Here is a 23015-nt window from a genome sequence, read left to right on the forward strand (position 1 = left end):
CTTATGAGAATTTTTCTTTCTATTTTATTATCTATTCAACAATTTTATTTCAAACTTAAAAATACTTATTAAATTTGACAATCTTTACAATAAATTTTACATACATACAGATTTAAAAATTAAAAAAAAAGTTTTTTGTAAAATAAACTACATAAGTATGTATGTATGTATATAGTATATACTAGCATTTATAAATAATATCGGCGTATAAAGAAAATTTGTGAATATACATTTGTATATTGGTTGTTCGTGCAATAATAAGAGACAGTGTCCATACGATGTGAGGTCATATCTAACAATATATATACTACATACATACATACATATGAATGTAAGTATTTTTAGCACACATACATATGTTATTTATGTTGGCCCCAGCAAAAATTTGGTCAGCAATAGCTGTTTCCCACTAAAATAATATTTTCATGGCTCGATCAAAAACCAAAATTATCAGAGTTCTATGTTTTTGACACATACATATTTGTTTCAAAGGATCACAATAAAGGTCTTTGAAAAACACCAGCCCCATTTTCTCAATTTTTGGTTGTCATTTTTCGTAACGATATACTTCCAATTAATATAATTTTTATATGAGAACTGTCCATCACAATAAAAAATAGCATGTTATGACACAAAACGAACGACAGATCATGTCGTTTCATCTGTATTTATGGGTGTTGTAAATATTGTGGCATCAGACGCTCTTGATGTTCTGGACATGATAATACATTTTTTCAAGTATTGAAAGTAGCATTCAAGTGTCTCGATTTTCTGAAACTCCATCTGATCTCCTCACTATTTACACCACCTAAAGAGTGAGTCAAAAAAATCGTATACACACTATTCCAAATCTTATCATTGGTCCAACAATTTTTATTTTTTTTAATCACGTTTCCTTTTAAAAATGTGTCAGATATTATCTTTTCTAAATCATTCTTTTACAACTGTTCTATTGGTCAAAATGGTCACCGAAAAAAAGTACTTGAACAAGTAATAAAAACTTCTCAAACAAATTCAATATGAGAAAAAAATTGCAAACGATTTTTTTCTCATATTTCTCATAAAATTTTTTTCCATTTACGACCCCACAAAGTATACATAAGTATATATTCTGGATCATTATACATGTCCGTCTGACCCGGTACAACCTCGGCTTTTGGCATATTTTGGATTTATATCTGGATTACTAAATCATTAATACAGACAATATGGATATCTAATAATAGATATTTCAAAAAATTCTTTATAAAATTAAAAAAACTATTTCGAAATTTTTTTTTTAAATTTAGTTTTCCTAAAAATATTTAAAGGCTAATTTTGTAAATCACGTCACAAAGTGATATTTATATGGAAAGCAAAAACAAAACTTCAAAAATTTTAAAAATTTGTTTTTGTTTTATATACCAATTCTTAACAGAACAAACGCACCAAAATTCAAGCGTTGGTTTGCCTTTCAAAATTTGAAAATTTTCTATATAAAACAAAAGCAAATTTTTAAAATTTTTGAAATTTTGTTTTTGTTTTCCATATAAATATCACTTTGGTGACGTGTTTTACAAAATTAGGGCCAAAATTTTTATTTTAAAGTATAATTTGGTGATCTTATAATATAAGAATCGAAACAGCTGACTTGTTTTTTTTCATTAAAATTTTTTTTTACAATACATTTTTTTCACTAAATATTTGTTTTTGTCACCAAAATTTATTTTTCACTATTTTTTCCAGCATCATTTTTTCACAAATTTTTTGGAAATTTATGATACTGTGCATTTACCCATTGCATATTCAATTAACTCTATATTCACAAATATTTATAATTTTTATGCGAATTTCTATAGCCTTCATACAAAAATAAAACTAATTACAGAAATATTGTTTAAAAAAAACACATGGGCCTTTCTATTCTGATTATTAAACAAACATACAATATAAACAAAAATAAATTGTTGATATTAAATTTAAATTCATATCTACACCATTTCCAAAGAAAATCCAAATTTTATTTGAGCAAAAACGACGATATTTATTACTTCCATTTTTTCATAGAAGCTAAATTCGTTATAGTATTCACTTTCGTACGAATTTGATGTCTGTGATATATTTCGGCCGATTTTATTTAGGCTTCTTCAGATTCCGTTTTATTTTGTTAATCCTTTCCTTTGGATAAAAGTAATCATTTTGTCTATTTAATGTAAATCAGTTAGCAGCAAAAAAAAAACAAATTTTGTTTACTCGAAATTAAATCGATATCGAATAATGTATAGAAATTTTTAACGAGCGAGTTTTTACTAGAAATCTAAGAAGCATTCGGAATTTATATCGATCACGAAAATTTGTGAATTCATTTAAAAACAAAATGTAAATCAAATAAAAAACATATTCTGAAATTGAAACAAAAAAAATTTTAACTGATTTACTGGAATTTTGGTCGTAAAGTGCAAATTTTAGTTCCACATACTCACGTTTATTGACTACATATCAATGCACGCAGCATGAATAATGATTTTATAACTTTATGTAACAAACATGCACATACCAGGCCTAATATATATCGCAATATAAAATTTTAAATTTTTTTAGTTTTACACTTAAAAACATCTTTGCACAATTCTTGAACACAGTACCAAAATAAAACTGTAACCGAATTTGTTTTAATCTAAGCACATTAATAAGCGACACGTTTACGAACTAATTAAAGTTAAAATGGATGGTACCCATTCTTTTTTTCGTTATTTAGTTATTCAATATATTTGTGTTGAGACACCGGTGTTCCCGTGGTCGTCAAAGGGTTAATTCCCAAATGATTTATGTTCACAGAGACACAAAATAATCACATCTACGAGTGTTGTTTTTGTTTTCACATACTTTTTTTTACTAATACATTCTCAGCACTTAGGTTTTAGACAATTGAGTTAGGTCTTTTCGATCTACATACATATGTATGTATATTCATTTATGATTATGTTTTTCAATTTAAATTTCACAAAGTTTTGTATATTAAAACACCAAAGTCAAGTTTTTAACCCGGCAATTCCCAGTGTCACCTACAGGTGACAAAGATTAAAGGTAGTTTTAAACATAGAAACAGATATCGCCGATAAATATTGGTATTATTTATATACAGACAAGATCCTGTTTTATATCTGATTTTATTTTGGCAACGCTAGAATTTTATTAACTAGGGGATTTTTAAAAATCTTTAAGCAGTGGTTTTGATTTTAACATACTGGTGTGTGTCTTATGATAAATAAGTTGTTATAAAAATGCCAAACGGGTAAGTATCACAATAATTTTTTTTAATAAATACTGCTAGATATTTCGGCTAGCAATGTGAGCAAGTATTTTTAGAAAATTATTTTTTTTCTGCCCAGTGTCACCTATAGGTGACCCAGCTATAAAATCGAAACTAGCTATATTTTTTTTATATTTTAAACTTATTTATAGTGTAAACTAGACGTATTTTTACTATTTTTAATAAAAACAAATTATTTCTCCCTTTGGCGAGGGTATGGGAATTGCCGGGTTAATAAAGAAATTTATAAAAAAAACCGAAAAAATTGGGAATTAATTACACTTTCGCAATATAAACTTGAAGTGGTGAAGAGGGATTTTCTTTGATTATTAGCATATGATTGGTTAACCTTTAAATCAATCTTTATAAATGTACATGGTCAATTCACAAGGTCTCTTATCATGTCATAATGTCCTAATATTTCACAATGGTTTTTATTGTTTTTCAAGCAAAAAATGTCCTAAAATAATACTACTCTGTATGCCGTTTATTGTGTTATCGTAACCAACCAGCAGAGACCTGCGCCGAATGCCTAAGAGTCGATTAAGCCGAGCTGTGGAGTCGTGATATATTAGGACATTATGACTGATAAGAGACCTTGTGAATTGACCAACAGTATTTAAAACCATAGATAAACAATTTGACTAGAAGTTCAAATTAACTTAAAATATGATTTTGAAATATTCCAAATTTGTGTGGACTACATATTTAACTTAATTGTCAAATATGTTTGATTTGATATTCTAATAATGAATGCCTGGATAATACAAAACTATTTTAAGATATAATATCGTTAAATTTTAATCTACATACATAAATAAAACACATTTAATTTTGTTTTTTTTTTTATTTTTCATATATGTATTTTTATTAACATATATGTATATATGTATATTTATTGAATTACTTTGTTTTCTGGCGAATACTTTTGTTTATATTTATAATAAATAAAATATAATTTCACTATAAATGAGTATATATAGTATAGTATATGTACATCAGTATATTTGTTGTCATTTATTTTGGTGTTTTTTATTCATTGCTCCAACTAAGGATCGTTAATTGTATTTATTTAGTACATTGTACATACATATATACACACACTCAACATTATTAAAGGTAAAGATAGATAAAGATATATTTATTTATTTATTTGTTTTTTGGTTTTATTCATTATTTGTTTTGGTTGTTTTTTTGTTTTTTTTTTATTTAGTTCTTTTGTAAATTCTTTATTCCTCAGGGTTTGTAAACTGGTGCGGATCATCTAAGTTACACAACAAAATTGTTTATGTTTATTTGTATTGTAGGAAGTAGAAGTAGTTGTAGTAGATTCACTTATAAGTTTAAATTTGTTTTTGTGGATTAATACGCTGATCGAATCAGAGATATAGATCACCACTTGTCAATGACAACATCAGGAACTATAAAATGTTTTGGATAAAATTTAAATACATATTAATTTCAAATTTCTATATTCAGCTAAAACTATGAAATCAAATAACGATTAACTTTTTTTTGGGTCCTTTTTGGCATAAGTTCGCTGTGGGTGGGAATTAGGGGTAAAGCTGTAAGGAGAATGGAGTTTTTTTTTAAGAAAAACAAGAGAGATAGAGAAAAACAACTGCAAACAGTGTAAACGCAGGTGTAATTAATTAATTCATTCATTTACTCTTCAACTACTGTATGGTTTAGCAAGAGTCTGGATGTTTTGATATTTATACATACATATTTATGTTGTTACCTTTTCTATGTATAATAATAGTAGGATGATAATAATGTACGGATGGATGTAGTAGTATATATAGTAATGGCAAATTTTACAAGATGCATGATTTTTATTTATTTAGATTTAACACTATAAATTGCCACGCCTTCAATTAAATTTGTGGGGGGGGGTTACTGCGTAACTCAATTCTAAAATGAAAATGTTCGAAATTGTGTACTAAATACATTGTAATTCGAAACGATTTCCTTTCGAATCGAATTAGGGAGTAGCCCCCATAGGTATCTCTTGCTTTGTCTGCTATTTATACTATTTTAATTTTAGTTACAAATTACTGCACTTAAAATGATATTCAGCCCAATTATGAATAAAAAATTCCGCGGGAGTTTGTTCCCCGGGAGTTTTTTCCCATTGAATTTGAGTAGGAAAAATGAGAAAAGGGGAAAAACTCCCGGGGAATTTTTATTTATAATTGGGCTGATAATATTACCCTTTATATTCGATTTAGTTTCATTCATATTAGAATTTTTAATTGTCATTTGAAAAACTATTCGATTTACAGACTAACTTCTTCGTACAAAACTACCTTTGCAAAGCATGCAAACCTTGGAAGTCTATCAAAAATACTACAGTTTGCTAGGTCACAGCATGAAAATTATATGAAACTCAATCCGAAAACGAAAATGTTCGAAAATGTGTGGTAAAATACATTGTAATTCGAAATTCGAATTAGGGAGTAACCCCCTTGGGGGTCTAGCATACATGCAAGACTAAAACAGCTAATTGTTTTGCCGCCAAAATAAATTATTTCAAAACCGAATGATTTTCCAAAACGAATATGTAATTGATGTTCTACAACAAATCGCTCGATTTTTTACTCGAAAGTAAATCGACTAAATCATCTGATGATTAATTCTCGTATTCGTTTACGAAGAAATACTTAATCGAAAGTGCGATTTTTTTTATTTTTGGGATACCATTATTCGATATCGAATAATGTATAGAAATTTTTAAGGAGCGAGTTTTTACTAGAAATCTAAGAAGCATTCGGAATTTATATCGATCACGAAAATTTGTGAATTCATTTTAAAAACAAAACCTTACTCGGATTCGGAAAACTAAACTCACGCTTTGTAGCAAAATAATATAGAATGTTTGCAACTCTTGCAAATATACCACCAAGAGTAATTAACGCTAGTACATATTTTCTTATAATATATTATATATGTATGTATGTGAGTATTTTGTATGTATGTATATTTTAATATATAATCGAATTGTTATTGTATTTTGCGAATTTGTAAAATGAAATGACATGTTTTTTTTTCGTGTTTTTCCGTTGCCTTTTTGGTATCTGTTTTATTACTTAAGCAGCTAGCATCTTAGAAAAAATATAATTTAAATTTTTGGTTTTATGAAATACATCGGGGTTGGGTTGTTTATGTGCCTTATATCGTTAATGGAAGTCGGGGTTAACTGAAAGGGGGAAATGGTTGGAGAAAGAAAATAAAATATTAAATAATATTCAGATATAAATAATAACTCTATAAAAATACGCATTTTTATGTATATTAGTACAGCGATAATAAACCATTCATTCATTTAACCCATTTTATTACGTTCTCCAAGCATTGCAATTTCCACTTAAATCGTTTATGTGTGACTGTTGGGAACAATAGAGAGCGCTATAAAATAGGTTAGGACATCATTGCATCATCCTCAAGTGTTTTAACGACTTGTTTTTTTGTTTTTTTGTAAATAATGCTGCAACAGTTGTAAAGCGTTCATTCGTTGTGGGTCAACATTCTGAGATTAGTTTTTGGTTGTGTCATTTGTGTAGAAATATAGGCCAGCACTTTGGAAAATACATTTTTTTTAATGGTTGTTTTTTTGTTAGAAATTATATAAAAATCATTTCAAAATATATTAATGCTAAGTTTTTATAAATAAATATAGATACACAATGCAATTTCAATTAACCGCTGTTGAGGGAAATTAAAGTGTTTATACATTACAGAAAAAACAACAAACTAAGATTATACATGAATTTGATATGCTAAAGCGTTCCTGCATTTCTAAATCCCTAAATTTAATCAAAAATAAATATAGTTAACTAGTGAATGTAGCTATGTTTTGAGTATTGTTATAAATACAAGTGTTATTTTTACTTTCTCACGACTGAGTTAGGTCTTCGACAGGAAAGTTTCCGATCTATGACTTCCAATTAATTAACTTTACTTTAACATTCAACTGTTTAAAAATACCGAGCTCACAACACACATATGTATATCGAAATTACTCTGAAAGTATTCACGTTCCCAATTTGAAATAGCATGTCTGTGGAAAATAACTTTGCACTATCTAAGTGTGTATTTACTCAGTAATTTGTGTTGTCTTGTTTTTAAAATGACAAGATTAATTGTTAAGTCTCAATAATTCCAGAAATATAAACTGTAAATGTTTATATTGAAACCTAATTACTTTTTTTTTGTTGTTTGTGCATATAAACTTATTAATAAAAACTAACAAGTTTTTGCATCAAGAAAATTTCTCGAAGAATTCTTACTTACGTCAGCTATTACGCATTCACTGACGTGCATACACCTACTGTTAAATTTATTCGTAATGTAATTTTCGACATGTAATTACATCGGGAAAGATGAGAGGAATTATTTAACATGTTTATTGGGAACGGCAATAACACTATTCTATATATATGTATATATAAAAATAATAATAATAAAGTTTATCACAAGGAGAAGCAACGTGTAGCTAGCTAGCTGTATTTATTTTCTAACAAATGAACTAAATTTTTGATCTAACGTTGTATTTTAAATAAAATGATAAATAAATGTTTATTAAACTAGTCTTTGAGTCTTTGTGTAAATGCATACAAATTAGTTTCGAGTTTCAATGATGGGTTAATTGAAATTTCATTGCAAGCAAACACGTTACAATTTCAGATTGTTTATTTTTTCTATCCATAGTATTCGTTTAAAATGTAATGCAGATCCTTAAATGAAAGTTTTGTTTTAAATAATTTACATTGTTTGTTAATTACCACTATTTAAACTAATTTTACTTGTTTTTAATTTATTTTTGTTTTGTTTTGTTTGTTTCCTAAAACATATTCTCTCATTATCAGAAGGCTATTTCTATATATTATATATGTATGTATGTTTGTATGTATGTATATCATATTTAAGTCACAATAATACTTCTAAAACCTACAATATGTATGTATGTATTAATAAAGAGTTTATGACAAAAACAGTAACAACATTTTATTTTATAGTTTGCCAAGTTTGGCATGTTCCACTGAAATGTGCAGGTTTTAATCAAAATGCTCAATTTACTTTAAAGAATTTGTTTTTTTGTTTGTTTTTTGTAAAACCTGCATCAGAGGAACACTAACTAGGTGTTTGTTTTAAAAATGTTGTTAGTGTTAATAACTCTTTATATTTTGATGCACTATTATTATAATTTATTTTAAATTTTATTAAATTTCTGATAAGTACCGAATAAATGTTAAAATTAGAACAATAAATGGAAACCTAATTCTTTTCTTTACTTTTTTACTTTCTTTTTTTTTGGAAAATGTGAAGAATATTGCTGGTTTTTGTATGATCTTATGTACATTGAAAGGAGTAGATTTTTTTTATAAAACAAAAAAAAATATAGTTCTTTTATTTTAAGCCTTTTCCTTTGCACAATAAATCTTATTATTTGAAATGAAAAACCAATGAATTTTAACAAAGAAAATTGGGAATAAATTGCACTAATTAAATTAAACAAAAAAAAAAAAATACAAAAAAAAAGTTACAAAAGGAAAGATATTAAAATAAAAAACACATGTATGAGAAGCTAAATTGAAATTACATAGAGAGATTCATTCAAAACATTCATAAACAATAAAGCAATCAATAGATTATGTAAAATCATCAAATCCGAACAAAACGGAAATCATTCACATGAAATCCCCAGATATCGGATATGATGAGAAAATAAATATTTCCGGTATTTTCAGATTATATTAAAGCTTATTATTTAGTTAGTAGAGTGAACAAAACGAAAAATAATAAAATAAGTAAATGGATTGATTTGATTTTCTTGTTTTCATTTTGTATCATCATAAATGATTAATTTCCATTTTCTTTTTCTTTAAAAGTATTTATATATATATAAAAAAAAGGATAAAGAAGCGTAAGAGATAAGAAATTATTAGTGGTATGCATAACGATGATTATTGTTTAAAATTAGAGGGCTTTGTTAAAAAGTGTAGTATTATTATTATTATTTTTAAACTTATTTTATTTAAGACTGCATAACAAACAAAAGGCCAAAAAATACGGCCCACATTAAAATAATCCCGTGCACTTTATAAATGGGATTCTCACCGTCAGCGATCTTTCTAGCAACAAATTTAAGTGTTTCATCTAATAAAACTACGGGAATTGAGAATTTCATCACAGTTAGCCATTCATCAGTACCCAATGGTGTCACTTGGAACACGGTCTATGAGTAGAGAAAAAAGAATGAAGAGTACGAGAGAGAGAGAAATTTGTAAAATAAATATAAATTAGTATTATGTATTATATAAATCGAGATACGTAAATAGTTTGTCACGATTTAAAAAAAAAAATAAAAAAAATGTTCACTTACAGAAAGTACTTCAACATGGAGAATGACAAAGTGCAATGAGAATGACAATGCCATTGAACCAATCAACCACATGTTGGACCATGGGGGCATGGAAATCAAAGATTGATTTTCAGACAAACTAGAGAGAAACAATAAATCGTTAGCACATGTACTTTGAAATGTCTTTTGTTTTATTAAGAAATGTTTACCTGTTCATGGCGTTCAACATTTCAATGGTGACCAATACGGAAAGAGCCATGGTCATGGCATGGGGATCGCTGAAGATCTTGCAGTCGACACCCTTGAAGTCATCACCACCACCCAAGCAGGACAAATGATGAGTGAGTTGCCAGTAGTTTAGATGAGGGCCAGATTCAGCAAACAAGAACCACCAGGCAGCGGAACCGACGGTAGCAGCGCCTACATAACCACCAATAGCCATATAACTGTGTATACAGAGATGATTACAGTCAGTAAGTTTTTTCACAACAGCATTATAAATTCAAATCTTAAACTTACCGGAAGAACAACCATCCGGAAATCAAACCTTCATCAGCCTTACGTGGTGGTTTTTCCATGATGTCCAAATCGGGAGGATTGAAACCGAGGGCAGTAGCTGGAAGACCATCAGTAACCTATTGTGAAACAAGACACAAATTAATACCAAAATACCGTTAATATTTCTGGCGACTGCAATGCGAATTGCCACTTACCAAGTTGACCCACAACAATTGTACGGGAATCAAGGCTTCGGGAAGACCAAGAGCAGCAGTCAAGAAAATGGAGACGACTTCACCAATGTTGGATGAGATCAAATAGCGGATAAACTGTTTCATGTTGTTGTAGATGGCACGACCTTCTTCAACAGCAGACACAATGGAAGAGAAGTTATCATCGGCCAACACCATCTCGGCGGCAGACTTAGCGACAGCGGTACCAGAGCCCATAGCAATACCAATTTCGGCCTTCTTCAAGGCAGGGGCGTCATTGACACCATCACCAGTCATAGCGGAGATTTCGTTCATGCTTTGCAAGTACTCAACAATCTTTGACTTGTGTTGGGGTTCTACGCGGGAGAACAAACGAGCACGAGCACAGGCAGCCTTTTGTTCAGCGGGGGACAAATCGTCGAATTCGCGGCCAGAGTAGGACTTGTTGGTAGTATCTTCATCTTCACCAAAAACGCCGATACGACGGCAAATAGCTTCAGCGGTAGCCTTGTTGTCACCGGTGATGACAATGACGCGGATACCAGCAGCACGGCAGCGGACAATCGAATCGAAAACTTCTTTACGTGGGGGATCCAACATACCGACGACACCGACAAAGGTTAGGTTGACTTCATAGAGGTAGAACTTAGTGGAATCACCCAAGTCCATTTCATCGGGGCGCATTGGGCTATCAGCGACAGCCAAAGCCAAGCAACGCAATGTATCTCTGCCAGTACCGTATTGAGCAGTCAAAGACAAGATCTTGGCCTTCAAGGCGCTAGTAAGTGGAACCTTGGAGGTACCAACGCGAGCGTGTGTGCAACGGTCCAAAACACCTTCGGGAGCGCCCTTAACGAACAATTTAGGTCCGGTTCCGAGGCGAGATGCCTTGAGGGGTACACAGTATGAAGACATGGATTTACGATCGCGAGAGAATTCCAAAGTGAATTCCTTCTTCCACTTGGTTTCGATTTCTTGGCGGACAGCAATGGCGGCAGAACGACGATCCAAACCGGCCTTGTTGACACCGAAGGGGTTCATTTTTTCAGCCAACACAATGAGGGCAGTTTCGGTAGCTTCACCGACCTTCTCGAAGCACTGTTTGAATTCATTGTAATCAATGGCGGAGTCGTTGCACATGATGCAGATGGTGGAAACTTCTTGCAATGCATCGTATTCGGAGGCCTTGACACGTTGGCCATTAAGGAAAAGTTCGCCAATTGGCTCGTAGGTGGAGCCAGTCAATTCGAATTCCAAGAAGCTGCTGTCATTGCCTTCAACCTTGTCGAAGACGAACATACGAGAGACGGACATTTGGTTGGTGGTCAAGGTACCGGTCTTATCTGAGCAGATGACAGAGGTGCAACCCAAGGTTTCGACGGAGGGCAGAGAGCGGACAATAGCGTTCTTCTTGGCCATACGACGAGTACCCAAAGCCAAACAGGTGGTGATGACAGCTGGCAAACCTTCTGGGATGGCAGCGACAGCCAAAGCTACGGCGATCTTGAAATAGTAAATGGCACCCTTAATCCAGGAACCACCATGGGCGGGATCGTTGAAGTGACCAATATTAATAGCCCATACGGCAACGCAAATAACAGAGATGACCTTGGACAATTGTTCACCAAATTCGTCCAATTTCTGTTGCAATGGAGTCTTGATTTCCTCAGTTTCGGACATTTCGGTTCTAATCTTACCGATGGCAGTGTTGAGGCCAGTGCCGCAAACAACACCACGAGCCTTACCGGCGGCAACATTGGTGCCAGAGAACAAAATGTTCTTTTTGTCTTGATTGACGGCGCGTGGATCGGGAATGGCGTCAGTGTGCTTGATCACAGACACCGATTCACCAGTCAAGATGGACTGATCGATACGCAAGGTGGTCGAGTAGATGTGTGTAAGTCTAATGTCAGCTGGGATCTTATCACCGACAGACACCTCGACAATATCGCCGGGTACAATTTCCTTCGCTCTAATTTTTTGAATACCTGACTTGTCCTGACGGACAACTTTTCCCATTTCAGGTTCATATTCTTTAAGGGCTTCAATAGCAGATTCAGCATTTCTCTCTTGCCAAACACCGACAACAGCGTTGGCTATTAAAATAAGTAAAATGACTAAAGGTTCTACAAATGCAGTAAACGTATCTTCATGTTCTTCAAAAAGTGCTAAAACCTACAAACCACACATTTTAAAATAAATTTTAAAGAATACAATTACAAATTAATACAAATTTTCACCAAAAATAAAATAAAAAAATAAACAATTTTTTAGATAGATAATATGTGCTTACAAATGAAATAATAGCAGCCAAAAGCAAAATCTTGACCAACAAATCATCGAATTGTTCTAATACGAGCTGCCAAATAGACTTGCCTTCTTCAGTAGGTAACTCTGTAAGTCAACAAAGAAGGTACAATAAACACATTAAAATCAACTCAATTCTCAACTCTCAAACGGACGTATCGAAGAATAAAACCTACCATTTGGACCATATTTCTTCTGGTTATCTTTTACTTGGTCAAGAGTAAGACCTTTTTCTCCATCTGTACCAAAGTGTTGTAATACTTGTTCGACGGTTTTAGCATGACCGTCTTCCATGGCTTAGCGGTAAGAAGCACTTAACGTAACTGCAAGTACATATAAATATTGAAAAAATTAATATACATATCCATATTGTTATAACATTCACCCTTATCGTGGTTGGCGTAAACGTCATACGCCTACGACAGTTTCGTACTAGATTAAAGAAACAGTTTGCATTTTATCTTTAATCTAGTACGAAACAGTCGTAGGCGTAAGACGTTTACGACAACCACGATAAGGGTGATTATTATAGTTTTATAAAAATTTTAATATTTATTTCTAAAATAACCACATAAACAGGATATGTACTTTGCAATTTGTAATTTGAAAATGTTAAAATTCGTTTAAATTTTAAATTCTAATTCTCATTCAACTTTAATAATACATTGGACCAAATTTTATTTATGAAACATAAACTTAGTCATAACTTTTTGAGTTATGACAGTCTGACCCAAATTTAGCGACATATTAATATCCCTGGGGGAAAAATGTATAGGGTTTCACTTGACAAAATGACTCATTTACACATTCTAAAATAGGTATAAGATGTACTTTACTTCTACATACTTTTAAAAATTGTGATTCACATTCAAAATCGAAATCAGAAGTCTGCCTTATATGGAAGCTATGACGAATGGAGCGATCTTCATCAAATTAGATCGTGTGAATTAATTGTAGCTATGTGAAACTAATTTGTGTTGAATTTAAGGTATTTCTAGGAAGTGGGCATTGTTTGGGACCTATGGTCTATTATGGATTGAAATATTTAGAGGTTAATTTCAATTTGTATCGGGTTTTAGGTTAAAATAAGGAACCGATTTCAACCAGATTTAATAGACTTTGTCTTTGGGCCGAAAAAAATTGCGACTTTTACTTTGTTCACAAGGTTTACATGGACAGCCAGCCAGCCAGACGAACGGACATTGTTAAATCAGCTTGGCTATTGAACTAATACTTTAGGGCATTAAAAACATCAGCATGAACGCATTGTAACCTCCACACTATGGTGGTGTACTTTGCGATACTACTGGGCATCCTGTGTCTACAAAATATGCCATTTACTGCATATTTTCACCAGTGACATGCTTAGAATTCACTTTCAATTAATTTCTTTTTATTATTAAATTTTCAGCAAATATTAGGCCTCAATAGACAAATTTTCGTTAAAAACTTTATAACAGAATGGATTGCTAATATGTATATAAAAATCAAATTTCCGGGTGTTCATGATTTATGCAGTTTTCTTTTTTTTTATCAACGGTCTGTCCCAAAATAAAAGAAATTAGAATGTTTAACATACATTCAGACATATACCTATATTAAAACAACAACAAAAAATACCTACATCGACATAGGTACACGTAAGCGATTTCAGCTTGAAAATTTTTGCGGTGATTAAAATTAATAATTTTTTTTTTAATTATATCACTAAATCTTTACGAAACAAAAAAAGGTTAATGTGCGATAAAAGTAAGTAAAACAAAAATATGCAACGTACATACAATGTTTTTTTTTAGAAATAAATATAAAGAAGGCACAACTAAAAGCAACTACCTACATCTGTACAAACATGTATCTTGAAAAACAAACATATCTACATATCCCCAAATGGGAATAGTGAAAATTAGTGTGGTGACCCCATTCATAGACTACATACATATATAAACTAGATTGTCACACACAAACGCCTATTCTCTTATTGAGGTAAAAATTTATTGATAAGACTTTGCAAATTAGGAAAATAATTCCCTTATCTTTATTGAAATAGTTGTCATTAAAAAAAAAAGATTACAGCGCCATCACTCACGCATACTAAATATTCTTAACTGCTAATTAAATAATGTTTAGTCAACATTTATTCAATACCTATAATTAAAGAAGCAATTTAAAAAGTATGTGCAACAAATAATTAAAATATTTCTTCTTTCTATCAGTGGATATCTATCTGCTTCAGCTACGACCGACCGATGAAAAACTTGAACAAATAAACTTGTTATCTTTAATATTAATTAAATAGAGATATGTAGCGCATTTGCTACATTTGTTTAAAACTAAATTACAAAGTTAAATATTTACTTTTTTACTGAGAAAGTTATTTAAATTCAAAATATGTATAAATTTTACTGCCTGCCATGTAATAGATGACTTGGTAACATTTCGAAAAGAACACGTGTAACATAGAGATTTTGCAAAAAAAAAAAAATATATATATATATTGTACATTCGTTTGTTTGCCAAATCGTCGTCTACGTTGTCTTTATTATTTCTTATTTGCCGCTTACCCTGAACTACTGCTGCCGAACGAAATGTATGTACGTAAATTTCTGTCTACCATTTCTAAAGCAAACCAACCGCATACAATGAGTGAATTATTGCGCATTCTATTGTGGCTTTTTTTGTATTAATAAATTGTTAGTTAAATTATTTTAAAAACAAATCACTCGACACTTTTCGAAATGTCTTTTGTTTTTTTATAACAAAAAATAAAAAAGGACAAAAATGCAATAAATTCCCTCGAAATTGCGAAAGTAGTCAGTCGGTCGTCTGTCTCAACAAGCTCTTGAATAAATGTGTTGGTTGTTGCCATTATATTTTTTCCCCTGATTTATAAACATTCAATAAGATTATTAAATACCTGTTGTTGTAGTTTTATATATTTATAAAATTTCTGTTATAATATTTTTTCACTTATTCTATTAGTAAACTTTCTTATTGTATAAAATATAACTTATGATTTGCAAAATGTTGACGATTTTCTCTTGACTTTTCTTTCTTCTTTTTTTTCAAATTTAGTTATTGTTCAGTGACTTGCTTTCCTCTTGTGTGCCTCTTCTTCTTCTTATTCTTCATGTCAAAACTACATATATAGAGTTTGCATGACAAGGTTTAAGTAAAATGTGTGGTAATTGTACTACAATTCGTAGTAAATATAACACTTTTAAATACAACTCTGTTTTAAATCCTATATATAAAGTGTACATATATTTTTCGTTTTCTTTTTGCATAAAATATTACAAAATAGTTATAAGAGAAAATAGTCCCTTTTCAAACTATTATTTAAAAATTAGTTTATAGAATTTTTTTTTTAAATTATTACCCTAAAATAGACTTTGCTCTGATTTGATTTATCTTCTTTGAGAGAATTAAAACAGGCTTAATAAATAATTATGATGATTGAAATTTGAATCTCAAAAATTCAAATTCAATTTTATATTGAGAATAAAATAATTGAAATTAAGAAATCGAAATGAATATTCAGAAAATGGAAATTGATAAATACAATATGATATTGAGAAAACTTAAATTGATATTGAGCATAATTTTTTTGTAAGAAAATATTAACTAAAAAATTTCATAAATATTATTAATTTCACGATTACTCAATTTCAATTTGTATTTTCTCTAGATTAAATTGAATTTCAATTTATTTTTCTCCATATTAATTTGCTTTTATGGATTACAATTTGTATTCTCTCATGATAAAATTTAATTTCTGAATTTCAATAAGTTTTTTCTTACCCCGTCTCCACGAGTAATTTTTATTTATTTATTTTCTATTTCTTAATGGAACTTTATTTCCATCTTATGTTTATGTTAAAGGGGTAGTTATTGGTGTTGACCCGGTTATTATATGATTAAATCTACATATTGTAATTAATACTTCAATTACAAGAATTGGAAATTTAAAAATTCCATTTATTTATTAAACGAAAAGCTTCTAGGAACTAGTTACAAACGTGATAATTAAAAAAAATCACATTTGAAAGAATCAGTTCTAGAACGGTTCCTCAGAAGATGTTTGGTCTCTAAAGCTTTTGCCAATTTAAAAAAAAAAACTAAAGATGAGAAAACTAATTCCATAACGCATCCTAAGAAGGTGCGTTAGCTCCTTAAATCATTTGCCAAAATTTCTTAACACATTTGAATAGTTTTCTCATATCTTTAAAAGCTAAATTTGTTTATTATAACTAAATTGATACAGTGTGCAATTGAAATTTATTTTGGATTTTTCATCTTCATCTAGACTACTATATGCAATTTTGTTAACTATATATGGCCCATTGAGCTATATAATAATAATAATAAAAAAATTATTACTAAGCGATAGATCATAATAACAACCGTTTTATACGAATAATTTTGAAACAAAAATCTAAAGCATCGAAGACATTTTTCAAACCGTACATAGGTACGTATGAATATTATTAATTTGTATGTGATTGTATTCCATGGCCAATATTTGCGAATTTGATTTTAGAAAACTTAAATAACATTTTGTTAAACCCTCAAAAACTAATACATTTAATTTGTTATGTCCTAGTTAAACATATTATCTATGTTCATTTTCAAATTTTAACAAAAATTATAAAAAAAAAAGTGATTGACCTAATATGATTAAGATTTATATGGAGATGTAAAAATATCACTTGTCATGATGCTTCAAAATCTGTTTATAACATTTGTGATGAACACATGCAAAATAAAGTGAGCTGGCCTATTTTCATTTAAAAACGAATAGCAGGTGTTTTTCTTAACAGATTTTTTTCCCGGGCATTTAACACGCACACATACGCATAACACAATGGGTACCTGTTTTAGTTTTTACGTAAATAAAATTATGGGTTAATCAGATGTTTTAATTTCTAGGTTCTATGGATGTATGTATGTAATACATTTTTAATTATTCTTAGGTAAATATATATGAACTACATTCTGACATCCCTTTAATTGCTAAAGAGTAACTTTTCAAATTGATTGACACAATATAAGATTAATGATGATATGATGTCTTTGTTTTATTGCTCTGTAAATAATTATTTACGTATTAACTAAAACTTATGCTATGTATATGTATATAGAGAGTATGTATGGATGGATGGATGTGCACTCATACAAATTTATGTTCATAATTTTGCCAAAAATATCTGTTATTATGTAATAAGAAAATATGAAAAACCAAAAAAAAAATACTCATCAAAAAATCCCAGCACTTTTTTCTACCTCTTTTCATATTTATATATAAATACAGGCACACATACAAACACATCCACATGTAGATGAAAATTTTGATATGCCTTGACAACTGAATTTTAAGGTGATTTTCTTAATTTCTTCATTAAAGAAATAATAATTTATTATTAAAACATCGGAATTGTGTTTTCTTAAGCGTTTTAATTTTTTTTTTTGCTCAAATCACCTCGAAAATTTTCGACGAGCAATGACAAATATACATACACATGCATATATATACATAAATATATATGTACATAAATAAAATCTAAATTAGTAGGTACATATATACATACATACATATATATAAAAATATATCATTTATATATATAGAAATTAATGAAGAACAAGCATATACATGAGTGTGTGTATTGAAAGATTTAAGAAACCTTGAATATATGATGGTTTATTTTTAATTTTTTTTGTTTTTTTTATTAAATTTTATTTTGGGAGAGAGTCTTTCTAAAAAGTGTCAGAGTGTGTGTGTAGAAATAAGTGATGCCAATAATTTGGGAGCAAATCTCACAACAACAAATATAAAATGAAAGAAGTATTAGCTTTTTCTCTGAAAGTTTGGAATATTTGTGCCTTTCTAAAGTCCGTAAAAAGCACTTTATTAGCATTACTGATGCATATGTATACATATTTACATGTGTAAATATTGAAATAAAATGTATCAATGTTCGTAATTTCTTTAAGATATTTCAATTTATAGAGTATTCTTTTGTTTTCTTTTCAGAAATATAATTATTATAGTTTCAAACACTACAAAAATAACTAATATTTATCTATTACGCATGATTTTACATCTTAAGAACGTAATTTTACATCCATACATACATATGTACATATGGATGTATGTACTGTGCAAACATACATTCATACATTTTTAATTAAAACATTTTGTACAAAATATGAAACAATTTATATAACAACTTCTTCATATACATATGTATGTACATATTTATTATTATAATCCATCCATCCATATTGTTTTTTATTAATAAAATTTATTTATTTTTTGCTTTAACTTTCATTTATAATTTTCTTCTCAGTTTTTTCTTTTGCCTGACTGACAATTTAAATATGTATCCCGTTATTGTTTAATTTATTTTATTTTTTCATCTGTTTTTAACGGCAATTTTGAGGCATTTTCAGTTTTTTTTTCTGATTTAGTTTTATTCTTAACCAATAATAATGAAGCACTTAATAATTGTATGTAGTAGGTATTTATAATTAAAAACTAGTACAGGAATTGCAGCACTTTTAATATCCTTTTGTAATGTTCTTTGTTGGTTTTTTTAGACTGTTTTGTTTTTTTTATAAGTTATTACAATTATTTTAGTTGAAACTTACAAAAATAATTGTTATTAAAATGCTGTGCGAACCGAAATTTTTATATAATTATTATTTTTTTGTATTTTTTGGCCCAGCCAAAAAATTAAGAACTAAGGAAAAGATCGCGCTTTTGAAACGATCGACGGCGACTAAACACAGGGAGAAAGTGCTTGATGAGAGTGTCTATCTGAATTACAGAATTTGTTGCTTTTGGCAAAATTCCCAGACAGACGTAAACTCTCTACTGCCCGGGAAAATACTTTTAGCATATTAGAAAGAATCATCATACAGATTGTACATCTGTACATACATAGAACATTGAAATAATACAAAAACAACAACAACAAAAACAACAAATACAATACAATAAAAGCGACCACAGCGAGCAAAGGCAGCCCGAAAGTCAGCCAGGCTAGCTGCTGCTTGCTTATACTAAATATTTGGTTGGTGGTGGCTAGTAGTGTGCTTTTAGCTGATGCTTTTGTTGTTCTTGCTTTTAAGAATATGAATGCATATATTCTTCATTCCTGTAGCTGATGTTTATGTCGTTTTTCTTTTTTTTTTTGTTTGTTGTTGTTGTTTCAAATGATATTCATAAAGCTAAAGAAAACAAAATGTGTGTATTTGATGGTTTCTACTTATTGCCGCAGCTAGTGTAGATATAGTAGTAGCCACCACTATATGTTGTTTTTGTTACCGTTGTTGTTTTGATTTTCTGAAGCATTTTTTAGACAGTGCTTAAGGTTATTATACATATTTGTGTTTTTACCAGGGACGTAGTTTAGAACTACACAGGCCAAAGTTGGCTGGAACTGATTTTAAATGATTTTCGTGTTCAAATGTATCACATTAAACTTAAATTACACATTAGCCGGGTTATCCCCGTATTGACAATTTATTTTCCGCACATGAATTTGTCTCGTGTGGACAACTCTTTTCGATGTTATGTTCTTGTTCGAATAACAACTAAGTCTAACATCAAATCTCATTTTCATACAAAAATACCTCCATTAAAAATAAAAAATACAAAGTAATCATAACTATTTCCCCCACGCCAAAGAACTTTAACAAATTTGTGTCCGTAATTCTGTCAAGTCTGGGGGTAAGAACAAACATTCTGTCTTGACTAGCCATCGTTATGTCCGCACAGGAAGAAAACGTCGGCAGAATTACGGACACAAATGTGTTCTTCGGTGTGTGGAAATTGTTCTAACAACGTTGTAAACAAATTTTAAAGATGTATAATATAACATTAATACTTCTAACCCCCATTAACACGAAGCCAGGTTATGCCCTAACTAATAGTTATACTGTCGGTTAAACATATTTTTGTATGAAAACTGTCAGTTTAACTATTAGTTAACACATAACCAGACTTGGTGTTAATGGGGGTAAGGCTTATTAACAATATGAACTTAACTTAATGCACTAAGGTCTAAATACTGAAAATTTTTACTGAAATGTGTCACATTATATTTGCTAAATTAAATTAAACATTTTGGTTAATTTTTAAATTCATAATTTTTAAAATTGTGACCTATAGTTTACACTAATTTTAAATTAAATTTGTATAGTTATGTCATTATATATGTAGGTAAATTCTGATTTGGAACAGTTCATTTCTCAGATTTAATTTAGACGGAATATTTAATCTTTAATAAAAGTAAATAGGTACATTATTAAATTTTGACCGATCATTTGAACGATATTACTGGTCTTCGACTTAAATTAGTACATATTAAAAAATTCCCGGGAATGAACATATTATTATTTCCCGGAAATGAAAATTGTTTTAAAAATTTAATTAAAAACTAGAAGCCATCTTGTTTTACGCTTATTTGCCTGAGCCACATAGCTAAAAAACATATTAAAAGTTTATTTGGAATCAAGAACGTACCTACATATTTTTAATCTACGCCACTGCAAGCTAAATAAGCACTAAATGAAACAATAACAAAAGTAGAAAAAATATTACAGAACCTCATACTTATTTTAGATATAAATAAAAATAAGGCATGCAATGTCAAAAATTCTAGTATTCGAAGGATAGTACAAATATAGATAGACTTTTGTATATATATGTTAATACGACTATGTACAAATATATATGTATGTATGTATATCTATATTTGTACATACAAACATAAATTTAAACATTTTTGTTTGTACTTTAGATATTGTACATAATTATGTCAAATTACACTTTAATAATAAAGGCCTTATAATCCTTCCTGCTGAAGACCCATAAAAAGTATACAAATCACAATGGATTAATCAATAATAAAACTTACCTACCGTGTTAATAAATTAAATTATAAATTTATATAAACTTATCTACATAAACATACATATGTATGTATATATGTATGTACTATCACATTCATATGTGAAAATATATGTATGTATTTATTTATATTATATTTATGTATACATATGTATGTATGTATATATATTTATGTATGTATGTATATATCTTTAGAAAAGGTCAAGAAACTTTATAAAATAAAAGTTTGTGTTTAATTTGAGGGGGTGGTTTTTAAAAGAATTGCTACATAATTTTTAATTGTTTTTTTAATTTAATGCATACTAATATAAAACATTTTTCTTAAATTCTTATATAATTTTAATTTAATAAAATATGTATGTATGTATGTATATATGTATATTAAGTCAAATGTAATTTTGTAGATAACACGACCAACCGATACCTGGCGGCACTTAAAATAATGGTCATTTGCATATACAATATGTATACATACAACACATTAAAAAATCTTTGATTTAATTTTAAAGAACATTTGTTAATTTCTTTTCTGCAAATAGTATATTTCATCCGGACTTTTGTACACCTTTTCATATACTTTTGGTTACCGTTTCGAATCGGTGGCCAACCTTAACCAAATAATTCATATTTTTATACGAACCATCAAAAAAGATGGGGGTAATTGATTTTGTCAATCCGTTTGTAACACATCAAAATTTTTGTCGCAGACCCACATTAGTATATATAATGTGGGTCCTCATAATATTGAGCAGTTATAAAAGTCAATCTTGATAAAATTTTGCGCAAATCAGTTCAAAATACTCTGAAATTATACTGTAAAGTATGGCAACAATTCTCCCTAGTCCCCATACAAGGTCTCCCTCAGAAAATGACATGAACATTCATAGTTGTCTTATAATAATTAATATCGCGATGAAATTGGACACTTATATGAACATAAATCTATCGGCTAACTTTTGTGAGGATCGGTTCATATCAGAAAAATATTTACAAGATTCGGCACAGCCCAATACAACACTTTTACTTGTTATTGTTTTTTTTACTGTATACCAAGTCATATTAATAAGTTGACCACATGAAATTAGCTGATTACTAATTCAGTCATACTCTTATTTATAATTTATTTTATATGTAGGTATATTATATTATAACAAATCAAATACAGTAAATGTAGGAATATGTAACAAGGCGCCTTGTCTCGAGGTGCATTTAATAAGGTGTCAAGGCGTATTTAACAAGGTGACAGCAGTGGCGAATTGAAAGAAATACAGGCGAATTCACTCATTTTTTTATATGGAGTTTGACATAAATGCGAACTGGCGAATATTTTTTATATGTGTAGTTTGACAATATCACGTGCTATTTCTATAATCATGTGCTCCCGATGACACCTTATTAAATGTACCTTGATAAAGTGCCTGTGAATTCGCC

The 23015-nt window shown here is 29.6% G+C and overlaps 1 protein-coding gene across 4 annotated transcripts; it reads right to left on the minus strand.

The window, feature by feature from the left end:
- Positions 1-4119: 4119 nt before the first annotated feature.
- On the minus strand, positions 4120-19476 carry SERCA (ATPase sarcoplasmic/endoplasmic reticulum Ca2+ transporting SERCA). 4 transcript variants are annotated; one of them, XM_065511130.1, is made up of 9 exons: positions 15588-15788; positions 12850-12996; positions 12660-12760; positions 10370-12541; positions 10176-10291; positions 9866-10102; positions 9678-9795; positions 9413-9530; positions 4120-4713 (listed from the first exon to the last, which is right to left on the minus strand). In XM_065511130.1, the coding sequence occupies exons 2-9, from the start codon at positions 12965-12967 to the stop codon at positions 4685-4687; spliced, it is 3009 nt and encodes a 1002-aa protein (XP_065367202.1). In that variant the 5' UTR covers positions 12968-12996; positions 15588-15788; the 3' UTR covers positions 4120-4684. The 4 variants fall into 4 exon arrangements, with proteins under 4 accessions (XP_065367202.1, XP_065367203.1, XP_065367201.1 ...); XM_065511131.1 differs by lacking the exon at positions 4120-4713 and adding an exon at positions 5015-6491; XM_065511129.1 differs by lacking the exons at positions 4120-4713; positions 15588-15788 and adding an exon at positions 19319-19476 and having other exon boundaries at positions 7967-9530.
- Positions 19477-23015: the final 3539 nt, after the last annotated feature.

This window comes from Calliphora vicina, chromosome 5 (assembly GCF_958450345.1).
Source record: "Calliphora vicina chromosome 5, idCalVici1.1, whole genome shotgun sequence".
In the NCBI taxonomy this organism is placed as follows: domain Eukaryota; kingdom Metazoa; phylum Arthropoda; class Insecta; order Diptera; family Calliphoridae; genus Calliphora; species Calliphora vicina.